The sequence below is a fragment of the Mustela nigripes genome, chromosome 1, assembly GCF_022355385.1.
Source record: "Mustela nigripes isolate SB6536 chromosome 1, MUSNIG.SB6536, whole genome shotgun sequence".
Lineage (NCBI taxonomy): Eukaryota > Metazoa > Chordata > Mammalia > Carnivora > Mustelidae > Mustela > Mustela nigripes.
The window spans coordinates 123,823,107-123,834,286 of record NC_081557.1 but is presented as its reverse complement, the minus strand read 5'-3'; the positions used below and the strand labels follow the sequence as shown (position 1 = coordinate 123,834,286).

General features: G+C 38.8%; 1 protein-coding gene across 1 annotated transcript in view; it reads right to left on the bottom strand.

Moving 5' to 3' along the window:
- Nucleotides 1-239: 239 nt before the first annotated feature.
- The window catches only part of HHIP (hedgehog interacting protein), a 65,106-nt gene continuing 54,165 nt past the window's right edge, over nt 240-11,180 (bottom strand). Inside the window, exons 5-10 of the mRNA XM_059373122.1 lie at nt 9,001-9,152; nt 8,454-8,627; nt 7,632-7,775; nt 4,056-4,177; nt 1,619-1,742; nt 240-643 (exon numbers count right to left, since the gene is read on the bottom strand). Of these exons, the coding sequence (XP_059229105.1) occupies nt 436-643; nt 1,619-1,742; nt 4,056-4,177; nt 7,632-7,775; nt 8,454-8,627; nt 9,001-9,152 (924 nt within the window). The 3' untranslated portion in view covers nt 240-435. The remainder of the gene's footprint in view (nt 644-1,618; nt 1,743-4,055; nt 4,178-7,631; nt 7,776-8,453; nt 8,628-9,000; nt 9,153-11,180) is intronic.

Genomic DNA, 11,180 nt, shown 5'->3' with positions numbered 1-11,180 from the left:
CTACAAATTCAGCTTATTGTGTACAGACTACATGCCCCAATGGACTCCCCCAAAAAACAAAAATTAAATTAAAAATTCAGAAATAGAGGATAAGGTGAGGCTGAGATTACAACAGATTTTTTATTTATTCCAAGAGGAATGGATAAGTGGGAACTTTTCAGATAGAGAATAGAAACAAATGACTCAGATTTATCTGAAATATCAGTAGACATTTAAGACTTTCTTTCTTTAAGGACCCCCAAATTCTCTTTTGTTCATGCCTTCCATTTTCCTGCTTTGTTACTTTTATATTTTTGGAGTGGAAATAAGATGTAAAGACCCCCCAGAGAAAGGTCACTGGGAGAGAATATGTAGCTGGGTTGTCTCTAATCTCCACGGTAGGTCACCCTTGCTGCGGGTTATATCGCCAGCAAATGGAGGGCGAGATTGTTACACTTATTCTTCAGAGCAAAACAAAGCCTCCTGGGCAAGGGAGTGAGAATGGAACTTCACAGAAATAGTGTGTACAGTACCTAATTCATCTTCTCCAAATCCCAATATGTGACCTGAAAAGTAACCTCTACAGGAACCACTGTTGCCCAGACAGAGTGGTTTTTCTTGCCATTGCTTGCTCACGGGACTTTGCTGGAGGGTTAAGAAATTCCTACAACAAAAAGATACCGTAAACTTACAATGAAAATATGCTTTTGCTTAAAACTAAATAAGTTAATCAATCAAATGCTTGGAATAAAGTTCACAATGTATAAGTGTTGTAAGATACACCTGTCTTCTCAAAGGAAAAATATTATAGCCCATAATGTGTGCGAAAACTGTGAAATTCTCATGTGGGGAGAAAGTACTTAAAGATAGTATTTTGTTTGGAGGGGGGCACTAAAAGTACCTGAGTATGAGAAAAGCCCTCCCCTTCATCCAGAGAATGATACTTCCTCTCCAGGACTAGACTCCATGCTGTGCTATTAATCAGAGAGAGGGACAGGGGGAAGATCATGGGGTCAGTAAACTTTTCTAGTTCCTTTTAGTGACCAAGCATAGAAGCTCTGCCATCTGCCTGAATGCCAGTGACTTGGGAAACAAGATTCATAATTTGGGTTTCATCACTAAGAGTTCCTGAGAATTATCCACACAGTGACCTATAAAAAGGAGGCTAAAATTTAATTGTGTAGTATTCTTACTGATAGAGACAAATTAAGTTCTGTTGTTAAAAGTTCTAAAAGTCTGGCAAAAACAAAATTTCTTAGCCTTCCAATTTCCGAATAATTTGGAAAATATTTACACAAGTCACGTATAACAATAGTTTTCAAATTACTCATTGTCATGGTAAATTTATGTTAAGGATGAAGGGAAAAGCTTACATAATATGAAAAGTACATCTGAAGACTTCTCGGTTCTTAAAAATTATTTCATGAACTTAATCAAATTTGTTTAAAAAGCATGTCTTTGGAAGTTCTTTAATTAAACCATCATACATAATGAAACAGAAAAGAAAATAATAATGTTCGTGTGTGTCCCAGACCTGATCCCCAAAGAGAGACAATCATTTGAATATTTTATGGCAGTTTGCCTCCTAATCAATGGATATGTCATCTGATACATCAAATTGTGGTATCAGGGAACCTACCCATTACGGTCTCCAAACACATAGCTTCCGTACAGTCTTTCCGACTGGCAGCCCCGGTAAACAAATCCACCAACCAAGGGACCATTACTGAATGGCTTGAATTCCAAAAGTGATGGCTCACTTTCTGGAAAGAAAGAAACATAGCATTAGATCAAATGAAACATTTTTATGAAATAAAAGTAATAGAGGCCTAGCAATATTATCATAATATTATTATGGTAATTTACGTTAAATCTAAAATGTGTTCCATGATACACAAGATGAATCCTTGTTCTAGATATTTAGTAAAAATAATTAAGTCCCATTGCTTAAATAGTATAAAATACAAAAAGCTTCCATGCAAAGCTTACTGAAATGGAAATGCTTCGCAAATGCTTGCTGTTATAATTGCCACACATACCAAATTTTCAATGAAATTAGAATCTGGATATTTTGGAAACCATGGTTATTTACTTAAGAATCAAAAGACTTTAAAAAAAATTGTTTTAAAATGGATTTTTTTTTGTAGAAATGCTTCTACATATATTGAGTAAATTAAGTCAGACCTCTGTCAAGTTATATAAAATGTTTGAAAAATCATATTTTAATGAAAAGGAAAGTATAGTACATAAAAGGCCTTTAAAACCACATTTGTATATTTAAAAACATTGTCACTCAAGTGATATCTTCATTTAAACTATTTTAATAGTTTTGTTTATGGAGTTCTATGGCTAACAATGTCTATTGCAGCCATTCTTCCTAATTACAAGTGTATAGTTACATATCTCAGACTTTCCATGCATGTCATTATATACTTGACTACACATACGCTAATTGCAATGGAAAAGATCTAAAGCCAGTTGCAAATTAATCTGAAAATTACTTATTATGCGCTTAATGTCAAATAAGTCATTATCAACAGGCAGTATTTTAAGCAAAAGCCTTTGTGGGAAGATGGTAATTTTAAAGTAATTCTCCCTTCCTATGTAGTTATGGTGACTGTATTATAAAAAAATAGAAAAGATTAAGTTTTAACCAGTTCAGTGAGAGGCAGCATAACTGAATGATTAAGGTCATGAACTCTGGAATCAGTGGGGCCAGCTTCAATCCAGACCTTGCCACTGTATGTTGTATGATCATTAACCTCTCTGGGTCTCAGTTGCCTCATCTGTACAATGTGGCCAATAACGGTGCCTACCACACAGTTGTTCTGGGAATGCAAGGAGTCAGGTTGATACAGTTACTATAGGGGCTGGCACGTAGTAAGTACAGTGGATGTGGTTATCTGGGTTTTATTTTTGTTTTCTGCTTTATTGGAGTAAAAATGACAAAGTTGTAAAGCATTTAAAGTGTACACCGTGGGGATTTGCTCTATACATATGCAGTGAGAGGACTCTGGGGATGTGTTTTGAAAATAGAAATGTAAGGCTATCAATATTGTAGCCAGTTGCAGCTGAACCCCAATTAATGTGATTGGAGAATTTAATTTAATCTGCATAAGTATAGCCAAATTCAATCAAACCAGTGACTCATATAAGATTTTTTTTCAAACTGTGTCATTCTTTGGTTTGGCTTTTTTAAGTTACACACACACACACACACACACACGAATGAATACCTGAAAAAAATAATAAAGTGAAATAACTGAATACCACATGAACTAACACAGCTGTTTCATTCCTGGTGCTAAATAAATACCTGTATTGAATGAGTAAATAGAAGGAGCGATCAATTTAATAATCTTAATCTACTGTGTTCCCTGAATCATAATAATTTTGATATATTGCTTCCTCCAAAAGGAGTAAATACTAAAACACTAAAAAGTGTTAAGTTTTCTGGCCTTCATTATTATCCAACTTAATTTTTATATGCATCTCTAAAACACTCCAGTAATCATGTTATTAAAAATAATGTCTACACACCCCATTTTCATGACTTGTGTAAATAACGTGTTTTTACAAGTCTATCATGTTGTTTTCTCTAAAATAGGCACTTCAAAAATTGCATTCTTATTTGAAACACTTACTATTTTTCTAATTGCTGAGACTAGCATATAGGGTATTGAGAAATTTCTTACCTTGAACTTGTTTTTTCTGCTGTATGTAAGATGTTAAGACAAGTTCTCCTTTATATATTAAATAAATAGAAGTTATTCATTTTTGACTCTCAGATGAGCAAAATATAAACAGCTAATTTTTGAAGGTCCATTAAATTTTTGGACCTACAGAGCACACTTCAGTCCATGGGAAAGGTAATTACCCAAATGGAATTCCTAGGGCTTGTAAGTGTCACTGGACCTTTAAAAACTTGTGCAATTTACTCCCTTACCACTGTTAGGTCAATGTTTTTATGCTTTCCCAAATGCTCCTTTTGTAGAAATCCGTTTCTCTTCAATTAATGTCTTAAAATAAAACAAGGCCCAAACTAAAGCCAAATCAACAAATTATGCGCTACTTACCATAATCTTTCCCCTTTATTATCTGTAGGATTCTGGCAGATGATCTGTTCTTTCCATTGGAGTCTGAACAAAGTATTGTTAAATTGATGTTTATATCAGTGGGATGGCGATCCACAGCACATCTGCATAACAAAAGGGGGACATCCATGATTTCTTACCAGGGTCTTTTCTAAACTCTGACTGGAGATTCCCGACATAGGAACCCCTCTGTGGGCTGGCAAGAACCCGCTGGCTATTTCTTTGGGATCCTCAACAGAAACATTCAGATTTGTTTGTTTACTCTGCTCAAGCTAAACAACCTCTGGAGAATATTTCCTAATTTTTCTTGGTATCTATCTCTAGTATGAATGTGCACAGAGACTTAGAACATTTGTTAGTGTGTTATTAAGGACTGTCACATATATAATGAATGCACTGGTAAGGTATGCAAGCCAGCGGTATCATCAACTCACATCAGCGACACACAAAATAGAATTAGTTTTGGCATTAGTTTTGTGTTTTGTACATGGAATTGTTATAGTCTAAAGCTCAGGCTGCTCTAACAAAGGAAAGAAAGTGTACGCTATAATAATATAAATAAAATAAAAGGAAGCCTGCCGCCACAACCACTGAAGTCTTTTACATTAACTGTGTCTTCATGTCACCCCCAGACTGGAACTAGAATATTTCCATGACCTAAGCCATTGACTGTAAATTCTATGAGCACAGGGACCACTTCCAGCTTCTTTATCCCTGTATTTCTGTTACCCTATTCAAACCCAGGGTTATAAAAAGGGCTCAATATTTGTTGAATGTTTAAGTCCATGAGGGACTGGGCATGTGGAGTTTGGGTTGGGAAGAGAATGAAGCTGTATAATATAATTTTTGAAGTTCTCACAAATGTGGAAAACAGTGTTGCCTTGTTTTTAGGTTTCTCAACTTTGACATTATTGACATTTTGAGCCAGAGAATTCTTTGAACAGGAGACTAGTAGAGGGGAGGAGAAGGAGGACTCTGTACTGAGCACATAGGATGTTTAGGAGCATCTCTGGCCTCCAGCCACTAGATGTCAGTAGCATGAACCATTCCAAAAATGTTCCTAGACGTTGCCAAATGTTCACAGGAGGCAAAATCATCCCACAAGGAATCACTGTTTTAGGTCAACAAAATGCAGTAATAACTTGACAACCGAACCAAACCATTAAATAAACTAGAAAACAAAACAACCTGAGAGTAAGTTCTGGGTCTTGAGAAACGTTAAGAGTCATATATCATGTCAGCAGTATCAACAACTGTGGAACAAAGACTGGTGCATCCAAACGATCCCATTCATCATAGGGAAACTACGAGCCTGAGCTGCCAAAGAAAAGTTAGCTGTTCTGTGGCAACAGTCCCTTTATTGTCCTCTTTAATTCAGTGTTTCAGAGTACAATGCCTGGCAAGGAACAGGACACAGACGTGATGTGACTTAAGGTGGAACTAAATCCATACAGGCAGAGAGAGCTTTCCTGTAATGTCTTCCTTTTAAAGATGAAGAAACGACGACAAAAGGTTTGACCTCTTCTTATCAAGAAAGAAGCAGATCTAGAAGGAAAGCCCAGGCTTCCCAAAGGTGGAGATGCCATCAGGCCTAGCTATGGCTGAATACTATGGCCACTGAGAACCGCTTGACCCTTCTAACCTTTAGTTTCTTATGGAAAAAAAGAAGTTGGACAGTGAAACTCTGTAGGATACCCTATGGTGGGTACACGTCATTATACAACCATCCAAATCCATAGAATGGACAACCCCTGGTGAACCCTAATGGAAACTCTGGACTTTGGGTGATGAGGATGTGTCAAGGTAGGTTCATGCATTGTAACAATGTCCCACTCTGGTGGTAGATGTTGCTACTGGGGAGGCTATGCCAGGTGTGGTGGTCGGGGGGTATATGGGAAATATCTATGTTCCAGGCCAGCTACCACCGAGTACTGCTGAGAGGCATAAATGAACTAAAGTGGTTGAGATACTAAGTTCAGTACTCTGCACCCAAGGTGCTTAACACAAGTCAGCTTTACTTTTAGCCAGTAATTATCTGAATTTCCTTTCTGCTTTATTAAATCTTTCTCTGCTTGAAGTGCTCTTGGAGGGAGGCACAAGTTCCCTTTATAGCCCCCTCCTGCCCAAGGAGGGAAGACTCCACAGCTTAGGCGTCCAGCCATATGCAAGATCTGTAAAGCGCCTCACCCTGCGTTTTTGCATGGAGGGCCCAGGACCCCCTGGAAGGTTGCACGAAAGCTCCAGTGAGACTGCCGTGAGTCAGGGTGCAGGACTTCAAAGTGCTGCTTTGCGGTGGTATCTGAGAGTTCTGAGCTATAGGAATGGAATGTGACAGTTTCCTCCACATCCTGAACCCACCTTAAGTATTCCCTGTCGCACAGATTTTAAGATCTGCTGAGATGCCAAAAAGGAAATGAACTGTAGACTTGGACTTTGATGGAGGGGAGATGAAGGGCATGAGGGATTATAAAAATAAAAAGTTCAAGAAATACTCACCTTGCACATAGTGAACACTCAATAAACATTAAATAGCAATAATAACTTAGCTAGTAAATGAATGAATGTGGCCAAATATCCCATAGTATGAATAAGGGACCACAGATTGGATGAAGCTTTCATCATAGAATTGCTATAATATACTTCATAGCATTTTTAAAGTATACCCCAAATTTCTCACTCTACATACATCTTAGTATTCCTTTCTTTATAGTTCATTATAGTAACAATCAAGATGAATTCCTTTAGATTTATAATTTTTTTCCAAGGGAAAAGAATGTTAACATTGAGCTCCAGTCCTTACGAACTGATACTGTACCATTGTATGTAAAGCTATGATAAGACCTGTAATTTATTTAAAACCTACCATGTGTGTCAGGCATCTACTTTGTGCTTTACTTCTAGATTTGTAATAAATCATTATAGCCTTCTTGCAAGGTAGCTATTACCACCCCCATTTAATGTGTATGGAAATGGAACACCTCTTGGTTTCAGCTCAAGTCATGATCTCAGGATCATGATCCCAGTGTATCGATCTCAGGATTGTGAGACGGCCCACCTGTGTGGGGCTCGGAGTTCAGCACAGAATCTGTTTAAGACTCTCCCTCAGCCTCTGCCCCTTTTCTCCTGTCTCAAATAAATGAATCTTAAAATAAATAGAAATAAATTTAAAAAAATTAATGTGTATGGAAAATTTCATTTAGAGGGGTTTAAGGAGACAATTTAGAACGTGTATTATCTCTCTAAATTTGAACAGCTGAAGTCTTAATCATTATACCGGTCCAACAGCGTTTATCTAATCACACTCCAGAACCTTAAAGGAATTTTTCTCCATGAATTTGTTCTTTTCGGTAATGCCCAATCTGCCTTCTCTATCTGCTTCATGCAGTAATAGAAGAAAAGAGTGCTCAAATAATGGGCTGGTGTGATTTCTGGAGGCGAAACCTTGGACATCACCCGGGGATGCTCTGTGCGTGGACCCCTCTCTCTTTTCCCAGTTCCCGAATCCCAGCCCAGCTTTAGAGCAGGCGGATGGGGGCGGGGTGCAGACTGTGTTCTCACCTGCCTGGATCGTGCAGGCCATGTGCAAACACTTCTGGGGGCTGGTTGGTGCTGTTGAAGTGCGGGTTGCTCCTCGGTATGGAATAAGGCACGTTGCACATATCCGTGTCTACGTCCAGCCGGAGCACCGACCCTGTGAAATCACTGAGAAATTGGAGGACAAGTTTCAGTATTTTCTGAATTTTTGTTACGTATTTCGCCTAAACCAAATTTGGGGACGTTGCCCTACAGTCCAAAAAATCATTCCCTCCTTTGAGACGAAAATAGTAAAGTTACAAAATTCCGAATCGTAGGCAACGAAACCAGGGGCAGGTTGGTTTCCGACAAGCGTCAGCACGCCGCGCAGCTCGATGGTGGCGGAGGACTGCAGCATCCACCGCGTGCAACACCGCATTTTGCAACTCTTCTTTCTCTTTTGCCGGTCCATGCCTTTCCCCGCGCCCACCCAAGCGCCCCGAGCCCGGGGGTCCAGCCAGCAGGTGGCAGGAGCTGCGGCACAGAGCCTGCGGAGGGAGCTGCACGTTTCCCCGGCTGCGTATCCCGCAACCCACGCGGCACTAATGCACTTTCCAACTTCTGGGAACAGCGATTTCCAAATACACCACCCGCGAAAGACAGACTTCTTCATTTAATAAATGCAGACATCCATAACAGAAGTTAAATAGTTAACCGAGGCGACATAATTCAAAGACAAGTCTTTTTTGTTTTTTGTTTTTTTTCCATCCCAAAGACAGTTCTTAACTCACTGGACCTCACCCCTTTTCCCCTGGACTGGCACTTAAAAACATTTTAATGTCAAGGGGAGCTTTTTTTCTTTTTTACCTTAAACCATCCATTTCTTCCATATCATCCAGTGTGATCATCCCATCACCGAGAATGATGTATAAAAAGCCGTCAGGGCCAAAGAGCAGCTGTCCTCCTAGATGCTTTCTGTGGAGTTCTGCGACTTCAAGAAATACTCTGGCTGTTCTCAAATCAACTTGATGGGGATTTTTTCTACATTGTAGGGAGGAAGCAACACCGTTGTTAAAGCTGTAAGGGGAATCCGCCGGAAAGTAAACCGTACACAAATAGGGGAGGAGGCACTTAGAATGCAAATAAGGAAACATACGCTTGAAATGGATCTAATAGAAATTCCCAATAAGTGACATTATTTTCTATGTTTTAGAAGGAACATGTAAGCTGAAAGATAACTGAAGAAAAGTGTCAAAGCTACCATTTCTCTCAGTTCTCCTTAAGGACACACACGCGGTTTTCAGCAAGGTGGAGATTGTGGTCTAATTACTGTCACCTTAACTTCTAAAATAGTTAGGAAAAGAAAATGAGAAAATAAGATTGAAAAGTATGTCCTGAGGCATTTTAGTGATACCTGGATACTGTGTATTCCACAACTCGAAGAATGTGGTCATGAGGCCCGATAGCCCATCGTTCTTGGTTGGTGGTATAAGACACATACAGCTTTCCATTTTTCTTGTAATTGGGATGGAATGCAAGGCTTAGCAGACCTCTTTCATCTCCTCCCTGCAGTCAAATGAAAAACACAAAGAATTGTGAAGTTAATTATGTTCTTTATTGTGTTTCAACTGGAACCCCAAAAGAGTCTCTTTCTTTCTTCTGGATAATCTTTGCCCAAACTCTTTTCTTTTCTTCCTTGCCTACTGCACAGAAAAGGATTATAAAACATTTCACTTTGTGGAACTCTTTAAGGGTTAGAACAAGACAATTGTCTTGTGTGGTTATCTAGGCACAAGACCCTTACACCACTTTTGTCAAGTGATTTGTGTGTGCAATCTCAGGAAGCTAGGAAGACAAGTTTAAGTGCTATGAAGAATCCTTTGCCGGGTTACTAGGTTGCTTGTAGTTCATAGAAGACAAATAAAAAGGTTCATAATCAGCAGTCACTTCTAATCCAAGTCTCCTAAACCTAAAACACAGTGTGGGCTGCCAACTCCCACTGTCTTGGCAATATGTTTAGAAAACAGTTAAATTGCTTGTGTAATATGTAAACCTTTGTTTTACCCTGGAGGCATCTACATCAGTTGTCACAACGATGGTGGTCTGTTCATCATACCTAGGTAATAAGCAGCCTTGGCCTATCTACATAGGAATGAGGTATTTTTACATGTATCTTTCATAGCATAGAGCTTTTCTTTATAGAAGGTTGGAGAAACGGGAGGAGGCTAAAAACCAGGGCTGGCATGGGGGTGGGAGAAATACTAGAGAGGAAAGGGGACACTAGGAAATAAAAGAAAGATCCCAAACAACTTTCTTTGTTATTATATGAATGTCAAGGTTTGTATACGTTAGGCATGCCAAATGCTGTAACAATTAAAACATCATCATGTTCTTAAATAGAAAGGCATTTTATCTTTATTTTCTGCTAATTCAGCTTGATGAAACTCAATATGGTCTGAGCATTTGTTTTATCCCACAAGCAGTCTAGGGATTTCTATAATGAAATTAAAGTATCTGAAATTATCTAGATCAGAGTTTTAAAGTTCAAAGTCTAAAAAGCCAGTGAGCTCTTTCTCTGTAGTTTGAGGAGTTAACCAAACCGGCATACGACGTGTCCTGGAAACTATGAAACAACTGCGGCTAGGGCATCACCTTACCCACACGCCTGCATTATACACCACATCTCCTGTGGCCAACAGCTGGAAGTGACTTCTTAGGCGTCTTACAGGAGGGAGATGATCTCCAGCACTGTGACTTCTTCACAAGGTCATGCTCAGTAATAGAAGCACCCTCATGCTCTTCTCCCCAAAGAGAGCATGTGTTGCTACCAAAACTGAGAGTGGGTCTGGTTTGGATTCTACATGGATTGAAGAGTTTAAAGGTTTAGGCATCAGAGCTCACTTAAAGTAAACTTTGCTTTATTTATCTCCTGGATTAGAGAAAAACTGCTTCAGATATATGCCATCCAAAGTGGAGACATCCAAACTTAAAGAGCGTGTAAATACTAAAATGGATACAAATAGCCAGAGCACTACCAAAGCATTATTCAAGTGTCAAAAAAGTCAACCTCTTCATTTGCATGTCACAATACGCTTGGTAGGAATTTCAATGAAGACAATCTCCCTGACGGGTATGGATCTAGGACCTAATGATATGATTAATGGAAATGAACCTCTGTTTTTCAGATTATCTTATAGTAATTTTAATACTGATTGGATGTTGCTGTTTTTTAATATTTTCATTAAACAAATATTTCCTCTTACGAGACATTGAAAGCTGGGATGCATAACTAAAGACTGATTGTAGAAAAGCACATTTAAACCTCTTTGACGGACGGATAAAAAAGCCGAGGGGTGGGATTTAGTTTGTGATTAATTCCTCTTCCGAGTGTATTTCACTTTACAGCTGTGAGTGCAGGGTAAGGACTTTGTGCCCACTTCACAAATATTTGTGTTCCAACTATAAGAAGCTTTTGCTGAAAGTAGTTCTTTTGTAGTTTTTAATCAAATCATCTGAGATACAATTTGAGTTGGAGAGCAGCATGGCTTAGAATTTGCTAGCTGCTTTTCAGGAATTAGGAATGTAGAATTCAGG